Source organism: Eimeria maxima, genomic scaffold (genome assembly GCF_000499605.1).
Source record: "Eimeria maxima Weybridge genomic scaffold, Emw_scaff76, whole genome shotgun sequence".
In the NCBI taxonomy this organism is placed as follows: domain Eukaryota; phylum Apicomplexa; class Conoidasida; order Eucoccidiorida; family Eimeriidae; genus Eimeria; species Eimeria maxima.
Window position 1 is genome coordinate 54,496 of NW_013563969.1, and position 11,467 is coordinate 65,962.

The 11,467-nt window shown below is 47.8% G+C and overlaps 3 protein-coding genes across 3 annotated transcripts in view; 1 reads left to right on the plus strand and 2 right to left on the minus strand.

Annotated features, from left to right (window-relative positions):
• Positions 1-1,426, plus strand: part of EMWEY_00011050 (transmembrane domain-containing protein, putative) — a gene marked incomplete at both ends in the record, with an annotated part of 3,129 nt that extends 1,703 nt beyond the window's left edge. The window contains 4 exons of the mRNA XM_013478901.1: positions 40-165; positions 400-791; positions 1,040-1,114; positions 1,294-1,426. Coding sequence (XP_013334355.1) covers positions 40-165; positions 400-791; positions 1,040-1,114; positions 1,294-1,426 — 726 coding nt within the window. The remainder of the gene's footprint in view (positions 1-39; positions 166-399; positions 792-1,039; positions 1,115-1,293) is intronic.
• Positions 1,427-5,196: 3,770 nt separating this feature from the next.
• Positions 5,197-6,027, minus strand: EMWEY_00011060 (hypothetical protein, conserved; the record flags this gene model as incomplete). The annotated part of the gene is made up of 1 exon (XM_013478902.1): positions 5,197-6,027. The coding sequence occupies one exon, from the start codon at positions 6,025-6,027 to the stop codon at positions 5,197-5,199; it is 831 nt and encodes a 276-aa protein (XP_013334356.1).
• Positions 6,028-7,888: 1,861 nt separating this feature from the next.
• EMWEY_00011070 (hypothetical protein) lies at positions 7,889-10,810 on the minus strand (the record flags this gene model as incomplete). Its single annotated transcript, XM_013478903.1, has 4 exons — positions 7,889-7,899; positions 8,091-8,277; positions 8,404-8,797; positions 9,025-10,810. Coding segments are annotated over 4 exons (2,378 nt in total), but the record flags the coding sequence as incomplete, so codon positions are not given.
• Between the last annotated feature and the right edge of the window lie 657 nt (positions 10,811-11,467).

The following is an 11,467-nucleotide window of genomic DNA, read 5'->3' on the forward strand; positions in this document are numbered from 1 at the left end:
ATTCCTTTTTTTTTTTTTTTTTTTTTGCTTTTTCTGCAGGATTCTGATGTCTGCCTTGATGACTGTTCATGTTGGCCTGTTTGGACTTTGAGTATTTTGGTGTTTTGTTTTTACACTGTCATTACATTCATCGCTTTCTACATGACAGCCGCTCTATACTCGCAGGTATGCCAACAACGCCCCTCACCACCCTCTAAACCCTAAACCCTAAGGGCGAACCAGGAAGCAAACAAAGTAGTAGACAGGGGTTGGGGATTAGGGGATAGTCTAGAGAAAGTCCAAAGTAGCGGGCGATTCACGAACAAGCAGAGAGGTAGGCAAACCAGCTAACAGACAAACAGATGCGTAAAGACTAAGGCACAGAGAAGTTATCTGTCAACTGCTGCGGTGTATGTACAGGGCTTAGTGGCATCTAACTTCTACCGTGGCGGTGGCAACTGGTTGTTGGTTGCTGGTGGTATTGGGTTAGTGGTTGGTGGCTTGGTGGGTGGTTTGGTGCCTCCTTCCTGCTGGGCAGGTGCCCTCTATCTAGGGGGTTCTCTGATGAGTTTATTAGTAGCAACGGTGCTTGTAGGGCGACGCGGGGCCTGGTTAGGGGCCCTTGGGGGCCTCGGTAGTGGCGCAGTTATTGGTGTATTTACTTACCCTAGTCTGGGAGTTGCTGGGATCGTCGCCTCCACAGTTGTGGGGCTTCTATTGGGGATCGTCCTTGGCTTCGCTCCCATCTTCAGAGGTCTTAAGATTAATGAACGTTACATCTGTGCTGGTCTACGCTCCCGTGCATCTACCAGGTAATGAGGATACACAGCAGAATATATATATACGCCAGCAGCATGGACACGAGTAGAGTAATGTAGATATAAACATTTAATATAAGTACACTATCTATCTTCTTATCTGCAGCAGCAGCAGCAGCAGCAGCAGAAACCTGCAAAAGTGTGCACAAGAGTTCTGCTGCATGCAGCCTACGTACCTACACCTAAAGGGCCGCTATTCATAATTTGTTTTCTTTTGAATTTCTTTTTTGTGCATTTTTCAGCGCCCGCGCAGATGAAGGCAGCAGAAGCTACGAAAGCAGCCACGGCGTCGCCAGCAGCCCGATGAGCTCACGGCGGTAAGCTTCCTTAAGGTCTTCGTTGCATGCATAGGGGCATAAAAGAAAGGGGCTTATTGTTGCATGTTGCATGCACTACAGTTGTTGCACCAGCTGCTGCTATTGATGTGGTGCGGTTTTCCACTGCTGCTCATGTTGCTGCTCATGTTGCTGCTGCTGCTTCTGCTGCTGTGTTGCAGACACAGGGCTGTCCCTAAGTTGATGCACGGTACGCAGCGCTATTCGCAAATGGGTCACACCTCTGAGAACGAGGGCAGCACTCGTAGGAATACAGAGGAGGCCTTAAATGGCTCTGATGAGGCAGCTCCTTGATGTAGGAGCAGCAGCAGCAGCAACAGCAGCAACAGCAACAACAGAAGCTGTAGCAGCAGCAGCAGCATATATGCTGCTACTACTGCGCACACAGCAGTAGACTCTGTGTGTTACGGAGCATAGGGCCTCTATCTATAAGAGGAAACACATAATAGATAATATTATACAAATATACATACATATACATATACACATACATATAAATGTACATATATGTATATATATATGTATATATATATGTATATATTATGTATATGTATATGTATATATATACACCCTAGCAACACCGTACAATCAATGAATAAAATTCTGCTGCCAAGGATTTCAACTCTTTGAAGAATTGGCAATTTGTTTGTCATTCACCAAATGGTGGCAAAAAGATTTTCTTCCTTCTATTGAGCACCTAGTAGACTATATTCTCTCCTTATATCTATATACACATGCGCTTCTGCTACTGCTGCTGCTGCTGCTGCTTCTGTTTACCTAACAGCAGCAGCTAGCATCTCTCTCTCTCTCTCTCTCTATTAAGGGCTGCTAGTGTTTGGCTCGACTATTTACCGTATGCTTGCATGCATCTTCGCTGCAGCAACTAGCTAGGGAAATAGCTGGATGCATCATAGTCAATATAGCAGAAGGAACAAGGTGTACATCCACATGAGGGAAAGCAAGCAGCTCAGTGATTAATGCACATAAATCACTCTGCTGCTGCTGCCTGGATCAGTTGCTGCAGATCAATCTGCTGCTCTCCCCAGCAGGAATGCATGCAGCAGCTACTGATGGTGCAGCGGTGTACTTACACTGCCACCGCTCCCACACAAGAAGAGGAAGACGATAAATAAAAATAAAAATAAAAAGGGGAAATAAACCCCAATATATTTAAATAAAGTAAATTAAAACGTTAAAAGAGAAGGAGGAAGACGGCAACAAGTATAAACGCACCTGTGGATACACCCGACAGTTCATGAGCGTCTGTTGCATGCACCGTCTTCCTTGCATGCAACAACAATATATACAGCAGCACCTAGCTAGCTAGCTAGCTAGCTAGATATCTAGCTAGTAATCTAGCTAGCTAGCTAGCTGTTGCTATCCCGCATTCGTATATATATATCTGTATACAGAAATTATATAAGTTGAATTTCTTTATACTCTGCTGCTTAATAGAGCTTCTTCTGCATCGGTTCTTCTCGTAGTAGGAGGTGTATATTCATCAGGATGTCCATAATAGATTCTATTACTATTAGGCGCACTACCACCCCCACCACTACCACCCCCACCCCCAGCAGCAGCAGCAGCAGCAGCAGCAGCAGCAGCAGCAGTAGCAGGATTATGCATATGTTGTAAGGAATAGTCATAGTCTGCAAGTCTTGCATAAGCAATTGGGACGTCACCACGCTGGAATTCAAATTCGTCTCTGCCTAAGAATTGCAAATAAATTTTATTATAAGAGAATTTGCATAAGGCGTATAATGTAGGTATAGTCTGCATGCAATATAATAGACATAATATAACATGCATAGTAATAAATATATATATAAATAATTTTTTATTATATATATATATTATATATTTATTATTATAATCACCTATTATTAATAATATTAATAATATTATACCTATACATACACATATAAAATATATTAATCCCTCCATGGTTCTATGAAATATACCACATACAGCCGAAGTATATTCAGCTCTTGCTGCACCACATAGTATACGTATAGTAAGCATAAATAAACAAATAATAAATAATAATATTGCCTCTGCAGATAAAGAAAAAGTAATATAATAAAATAATATTGGTGCTTCTTTTATCATATCTGGATATATATATAATATATATATACCTAATAATATTACACATAAAGATATTATTAACTGTAGTCTTCCTATTATAGTTGTCATCTTGTCATCTAGATCAAGCTCATGAGACACCGTAAATGCATCATTTGTTGCATCTGCTGCTGAATAGCTTCTTACTAATCCAGGTGTAGGGTACACAGGACGTATGGGGCCCTGTCTCTCTCTTTCAGACGATCGGGGGGCCCCTACAGAAGCCTCCGTACGAAATAACTTCAGGGGGGCCCCACCACCATATACCTCCTTATCTATTGGGGCCCTTAATCTATTATCATCATCGTATACACCACTACTGCGGCTCATTGATGCACCAGCAGGAGGAGAAGATGGAGAAGAAGAAGAGGAAGAAACTTGACGTCTCGTGACGCCACGAAGCTTACTGGGCAACTGATGCTGCCCTTGCTGCAGTAAATGGACAGCGGAGGCAAGCAGTGCCCTCATTGTGCGACTATACTGCTGAAACACACAGAAGAGGAGGGACGTCTGCTGCTGCAGCTGCTGGTGCTGCGGAATCACCGCTGTTTGCTGCGGCTTTCCCTGTCCGCTAGGGAGTTGACACACACCTTCAGCTCCACAATGATAAAATTAAATTAAAATTATTGATGGTGATGCATAGAAAGAAGTGCAAAGAAGAAGAAGGCTAACAGCAAACGGAGTAGCGGCGGCAACTTGCGCCGATGCTCTGTCTGTGCAGCCAAGAAGAAATTAAAGTGTCATTCATGCAAGTCTTTAGGATCATGACATGATCATGCATCTAGAAGAAAGTATTTGTGTTTAATATTCATTTTAATTCAAGAAGATATCCAGTCATTCGGTTTTATTGCTTCAATACACACGAGTTTTTGCTGCTGCAGCTGCATAGCCACGGCCGACAGACGGATACAGAAGAATTGCGCTGGCAGTAAAGGCCCAAAAAAGGCAATAAAAATGACAAATATCCTTTTATTTATAAAAAGAAAAAAGAAACAAGGATCTACTTACGATTTTGCGTAAGTTTTCCTTGAAGATCGCATGTACACTACACGGTGTTGAACAACGACGCGCCGCCACCTCCAGTGACAGCTGAAATCTGCACAAGAGGAAAAATCCTCGTTCTTGTTGAATATTTAACATACAGACTTCCAATTATGGCTCATTTAATTCTATTTGCCCTTTATTACTGTCTCATGAAGAAAAAAAAGGACATTTAGCCACAAGTTGACCGTATGGGAAGCTCCCGTCGTCCGCCGACCCCAGCACGACAGAGATCCAGGTAGTTTTCTCTGTCATGTAGGAAGAGGATACGTTTTTATATTTATCTCTAATTAATTAAAAAAAGTAAATTGATGTTTCCTTTATAAACAATTTTGCTAGAAGTCCGGCGGTTAACCATCAACACCCTAAAGCAGCAGGTGCTCCCGCAGCAGCAGCTGCTGCAGCAGCTGCTGCCCTCCATTAGTATAAACAACTCATGAATTCTTTCTTACCATTTACACCTTAACTTCTACGTATCTAAATGTATAAAAGGGGGAAGTTAAATAAGCAAAAGGTAAAGAAAACCCCTAGGAGAAGAAAGGATAAGTGAGGGTGAATGTACCCTCAATTAATAATAATTATAAAATAATTTATTCAAATAAATCGGTCAACAACAAATGAGTTCCCCAATTCAGGTGTACGTACACCTAAAAATTAATAACAAAAAAACATTTATTGTAGAACAGCAGCATGGAGCTCCATACTGCTGGGCTGCTGCTGCAGCCAGCAGCAGCAGCAGCTGCAGCAGCTGCTGTTGCAGCACACAGTTGATGATGCTTCATGCAACAGCACGTAATTGTAAAGCAGCAACAACAGCAGCAGCAAGTGTACGCTAGATAGCTGCCGTGTTGCTGCTGCATTTGCTGCTGCTGCAGCAACAGCAAATGTTGCTCCCTGCCTCAAGAGGGAGCAGCAGGGTTGCTGGCAGCAGAATGAGCGGGTGCAGCAGACGTCTCAGGAGCAGCAGCACCAGCAGCAGCAGCAGCTGCTGCCTCTGCTGCTCTTGCTGCTCCAGTTACATCGATTTTGAAGGATATAACTTGTGCAGCAAGTCCCTCAAGTTTCGCTTGTGGCTCCTTCGTTCCTGTCTGCATCTGCTGCTGCTGCTGTTGCTGCTGCTGTTGCTGCTGCTGCTGCTGCTGCTGCTTATCTACCCTAAATAATGCTGTTGTCGTCATACTATCTATCTCCCTCTCCCCCTTTAGGGGAAAATCACCAAGCAGCAGCAAAGGGGAGGCCGTATCCATGCCCCACACTTTTACCTGCAGCTGCTGCTGCCGTAAAAATGCTGCTGCTGCTGCTCTTGTTGCATCTGCTGCTGCTGCTGCAGCTTTTGATTCATCTGCAGCACCAGCTGCTGCTGCAGATTGTCCTGCTGCTGCTTCTGATGTCTCGCTTGTATCCCCGACGTCTGCATGCCCATCTTGTGGGGTAATCTCCGAGTTAGCGGCTGCTGCTGCTGCTGCTGCTGGTGCTGCTGCTGCTGGTGCTGGTGCTGCTGCTGCTGCTGCTGCTGGCCGTCTTTTCATAAGACTAGGGGCGAAGGAAAACTCAGGAAAATCCAGCAGCACAAGATCTTCCGATACTACAGGGTCATCTTCGTCTGCTGCTATTGCTGCTGCTGCTGCTTCTGCTGCTGTTGCTTCTGCTGCTGCTGCTTGTGCTGCTGCAGCTTCCGCTGCAGCGTCTGCTGCAGTTGCAGCGGTGTCAGAGGCAGCGAACAAACCCATCGGGTGCAGCAAAATACGTAATGAGCTCAGATGGAGTGGGAGAAGCTGCTGCAGCAGCAGCTGCTGCTGCAGCTGCTGCAGCTGTTGCTGCAGCTGTTGCCGTCGTTGCTTCTACTCCTTCTGCTGCAACTGCGGTGGCTGCACGTGCTGCTCAGCATGCTGTTGTAGCAGCAGCAACAAATTACTACGAACGCCTGTTGCTGCTGCTGTTGCTGTTTCCCCTGCTGCTACATGCGTCACCGCCGTCACGGCTACTACTGCTAGAGTTGCTTCTGCTGGAGTTGCTGCTGCTCTGGTGGTGTTGTTCCTGCTGCTGCTGCTGCTGCTGCTGCTGCTGCTGCTCTTCTGTCTACTTCAAACTAACACGATACACACTTTAAGGTGCCCCAGTTGCTGCGTATGTTGCAGCTGAGGCACCTTCCTACAGGGCTCAACTCATAACACACTGCAGCAGGAGCAGCAGGAGCAGCAGCAGTAGGGGCAGCGGCTGCAGCAGGAGCTACCAATACAAGACCTACACTATAGCAAAATAAACACATGTATTTATATTCAACAACAACAACAGCAGCAGCAGCGGCAGGAGTATCGCTACAAAGGAAGACCATCACGGGGCTGCCGCATGCATGCATGCATGCGGCTGCAGCACCACCGGAGTTGAATAATATGAACAATAAAAAAGTTAATATTAATTATTATGTATAGATTTTTATTTGTTTTAGTTGTTGTTGCTGCCGCTGCTGCTGTTGCTGCTGCTGCTGCCGTCGTTTCGGTCGTTGCTACAGCCGCTAGCGCTAGGTCGTTGGGCAGCAGCAGCACGAAGAGCAGTTGCTGCACCCGCAATAATGGCAAGAGTGAGCAGCAGCAGCAGCAATAGCAGCAGCAGCACCTCGTGCTGCGTGACATACAGTAGCAGCAGACAGGTCTGCTGCAGCTGTTGCCACTCAATTGCTGCAGGTGTTTCCATAGTTGCTGCACCTGATGCAACTTGTGCTGCACATGCTGCCCCTGTTGCTACTCCTGCTGCAGTTGCTGCTACTGCTGCTGCTTTTGCTGCTGTTGCTGCAGCTGCCACATTCTATAGCGCTGTATAGGATAGAAGGTCCATTGGTCTTGTTACTACATTAGCGCGCGTGAATGCGAGTTAGTCTACTGCAGCACTAGCAGCAGCAGCAGCAGCAGCAGCTAGGAATATATAATATATATAATATAATTAAATAGGTTTCTTTTGCTTCCCCTGATGCAGTGTATGTACACCACAACAACTAAAGAAATAAAAAAACTAAAGGCAGCAGCAGCAGCAGCAGCTCAACAAGTCTGCGCATCTTGCTGCTGTTCTTGCTGCTGCTGCTCCTGCAGTTGCTGCTGCTTCGTTTGCTGCTGACAGTGCAACGGCAGCAGCAGGAGCTGCATGCGTTCGTGTCTTCGTGCAGCAAATAGAAAAGGTCCCACAACATGCAGCTGCTGCAGCGGCATTTGCTGCAGCTGCTGCAGCTGCTGCAGCAAATGCTGCTGCAGCGGCACTCCCTCTTCTCTTCCCACAAGCCATGAAGGAGACAGCAGCGAGGGGGCCCCCAGCAACCCTGGAGGGTTAACTGCTCGGGTGTCTATACACCTTAGTACCCTGCTGCTGCTGCTGCTGCTGCTGCTGCTGCTGCTGCTGCTGCTGCAGGGGCCCCCCTCTATTGAATGCATGCATAAGATAGGAGACCCAGCAGCAGCAAAGAAGCAGCACTGCTGATCAGCAGCAACACATCCCACGGGCAGCAAACTGCTGCAACCAGGACGGGGATGCAGTGTCACTACATATTCTGTTGCTGCTGCTGCAGCAGCAGCAGCAGCAGCAGGTAAGCCTCTATGGGAGTCACAGTTGTTCTGCAGCGAAAGGGAGAGTGCAGCAAATTCAACAGCAGCACGGGTAGGTGAGGATACACCCCACTGCAGCAGCCACCGCACGTTTGCTGCGTTTGTTGTTGCAACATTTGCAGCAGCAGCAGCAGCAGCAGCTGCTGCTGCTGCTGCTGCATGCCCCACACATTCACTCAGTGGCTCTATAAAGGAAGCACCAGCCCTTGCTGCAGCAATCCGAAGACGCTGAAAAGACGGAGCAGCAAATGCCCTGTGCTGCTGCTGCTGTTGCTGCTGTGGCTGCTGCTGCTGCTGCTGCTGCAGCGGGCGGTGTACTACGTCAAGGAAGCAAATGCATGCAGGGCTATGCATAGTGACTATGGCGGTTTGTCCATTGAAGTTTAGCTGCAGCACAAGACAAACAACCCCACCATAAACACACTCACTTGCAGCAGCAGCTGCTGCTGCCGCTGCTGCTGCTGCTTCTGCTGCTGGGGTAGCTGGTGCTGCTGCTGCTTTGGATATTCTTACCTGCTGCAGTTCGTACGTAGGCTGCTCAGCAGCATTTTCAGCTGCAGCAGCAGTAGCTGCTTCCGGTGCTGCAGTTGCTGGTGCTGCTTCTGCTTCTGGTGCTGCTGCTGCTGCTGTTGCTGCTGCTGTTGCTGCTGCTGCTGTTTCCGGTGTTGCAGTGCTGCTTGCCGATGCTGTTGCTGCTGCTGCTGCCACCTCATTGATTTCACAGTAAGATAACAGATATACGCGTAAGTAGTCCTCGACGCTGCTGCTGCTGCTGCTGCTGCTGCTGCTGCTGTTGCTGCTGCTGCTGTTGCTGCAGTGGCATTCAAAATCCAGCAGCAGCAGCAGATCATGCCAGCTGCAGATCCCTCGACCACCAACAACCTCAGAAAGAAGGGGAGGACCCGCACTGCAACACAAACCCTAAACCCTAAACCCTAAACCCTAAACCCTAGGTGCTGTCTTTTCCTTATCAGCAGCAGCAGCTGCTGCTGCTGCTGCTGTAGCTATCTAACGTACCGCATAATCAGGCATACATACTAAGGAGCAACTTGACTGACACAGCTGCACCTGCTGGTGTTTCTGCTGCTGCTATTGCTGTTGCTGCTGCTGCTGTTGCTGCAGCAGCAAGCTCACCTTGTGGGTCCGAGGAGTTTCTGTTCTGCTGCTGCTGGCAGCAGCAGCAAAGAGAGGGAACCATCAGAGAATCCAACAAGTAAAGGGGGTAGTCTTCGTGCCCAAATACAGTTGTGCTGCTGCTGCTGCTGCTGCTGCTGCTGCTGCTGCTGCTGCTCTCGTGCTGCTTGGACACAGCGCGGCAACACCCACTGCATGCACACAGGATAACGAGTGCTTGTGGGGCCCGACAGCAGCAGCGGGACAAATAACCATTTGCTGCTTAATGGGAGGCCAGAAGCAGCAGCTTCTGCTGCTGCAGCTGCTGCTGTAGCTGCTGCTGTTGCTGCTGCTGTTGCTGCTGCAGAAGCATCTTCTGTGCTGCGGCTTACAACAACGGAATCAGCAGCAACATCAAGGGCCTCTGGTGTAGGTGTCTCTCCTCGTTGTTGCTGCTGTTGCTCTTGCTGCTGTTGCTCTTGCTGCTGCTGCTCTTGCTGCTGCTGCTCTTGCTGCTGCTGCTGCTGCTGCTGCTGCTCATATGAAGGCCTCAATTGCACAACAATAAAGCAGCTGCTGTTGGCATCCCATGCAGCAACAAGTGTCTCTTGTACAAGCTGATACTCTCCACCCTGCTGCTGCTGCTGCTGTTGTTGCTGCTGTTGCTGCTGCTGCTGCTGCTGCTGCTGCTGCAGTATAACCCTAGGTATATAGCAGCAGCAGGTAATAGAGGGAAGATCTCCTAAAGGAATTTCTGCTGCGAGTTTTTGTGCTCGTAGACTTGATAGATAAAAGAGCTGCAGCATTATGTCTTGCTGCTGCTGCTGCTGCTTCTGTTGCTGCTGCTGCTGCAGTGCATGCATTGTTGCTGTCGGGCCCCGACCCACATCTACTGCAACAAGAAGGGCAGATGTCCCCTCATCTGCTGCAGGGAAGAAGAGACACCCAAAGATATTCCATTCAAGAAAGTCCCCTATCCGTGGTGCTGCTGCTGCTGCTGCTGCTGCTGCTGCTGCTGTTGCTGATGCTGCAGTTGAGCGGTTGCTGCTGCAACGAGAGAAGACAAATGGTGCCATGCAAGGAGCAATTAGATGATCAGACTCAAGCAGAATGCATGCACCATAAGGTGCTGCTGTTGCTGCTGCTGCTGCTGCTGCTGTTGCTGCTGCTGTTGTTGCTTCTGAAGGTGGAAGGGCTGCTGCTGTTGCTGCTGCTGCTGCTGCTGCTGCAGGCTGTGCGTTGAGGACAACTCGAGAGACAGGCTCCTCTCCTGCTGTTGCTGCAGCTCTGCAGTCACTAATTGCTCCTGCTGCTATTGCTGCAGTTCTTGGTGCTACAAGAAGCCTGCTGCTGCTGCTGCTGCTGCTGTTGTTGCTGCTGCTGCTGCTGTTGCTGCTGCTGCTATTCATGTGCTGTCTATATTGGAGGGCTTCAAGACGCCGCAGGTTCTCCTTCCTGTTGCAGCAGAGCTGCCTGTACACCTCAGCAGCAGCATTGCTGCTGTTTGCTGCTTGCGGCAGACTACAGCAGCAGCGAAATGCATCGCCATCCTGTTGGCTACCGCTGCTGCTGCTGCTGTTGCCCCTGCTGTCGGTGCTGCTGCTGCTGCTGCTGCTGTTTTTGTATTCTTGTTCCTTGTTACGCCCTTCGTGTAATCCAACCCCCTCTTGGGTTACCCCACAAGCGGTGCTTGCTGCTGCTGCTGCTGCTGCTGCTGCTCCTGCTGTTGCTGCTGCTCCTGCTGGTAAGGAAGCTGGTATGGGCAAATGGAGGCTGATAGAGCCGAAGTCTTGCTGCAGCCGCTGCACTGCAACAAGGGGCAGGAAGGCAGCAGCAGCAGCGCAGCAGCAGCAGCAGAGAGCAGCCAGATCTGCTGCTGGCAGCAGATCCAGCAGCAGCAAATGTACACCTTGCGGCAAGCAGCAAAGGGAGCACTTGTTGCTGCTGCCGCTGCAGCAGCAACGGCGTCTGTTGTCACTGCTGCAGCTCTCTGTGCTGCTGCTGCTGCTGCTGCTGCTGCTGCTGTTGCTGCTTGATGTCATTAAATAAAAGGTATCATTATAAATAAATATAAAAATAAATTATAATTAACTAAAAAATAAATAAATAAATAAAAATAAATTACTTAATTAACAACAAGAAAGGAAGAAGTACCCTTTTCCTGCATACCACGGGGGGCCCCCTTGAGGATGGGGGGCCCCCCTCTTATTAAGCCAATGAGCAGCAGCAGCAGCAATAAAGAAGGAATTAATTATTTAATTAATAATAATAATAATAATTATATAATTTATATATATTTTTATTAATATTATTTATTATTATTACTATTATTATATATATACGTATATACATATACACGTGTATGCATATATATGTATATGTATGTATATATACATATATACATATATACATATATACATATATACATATATACATATATACATATATACATATATACATATAT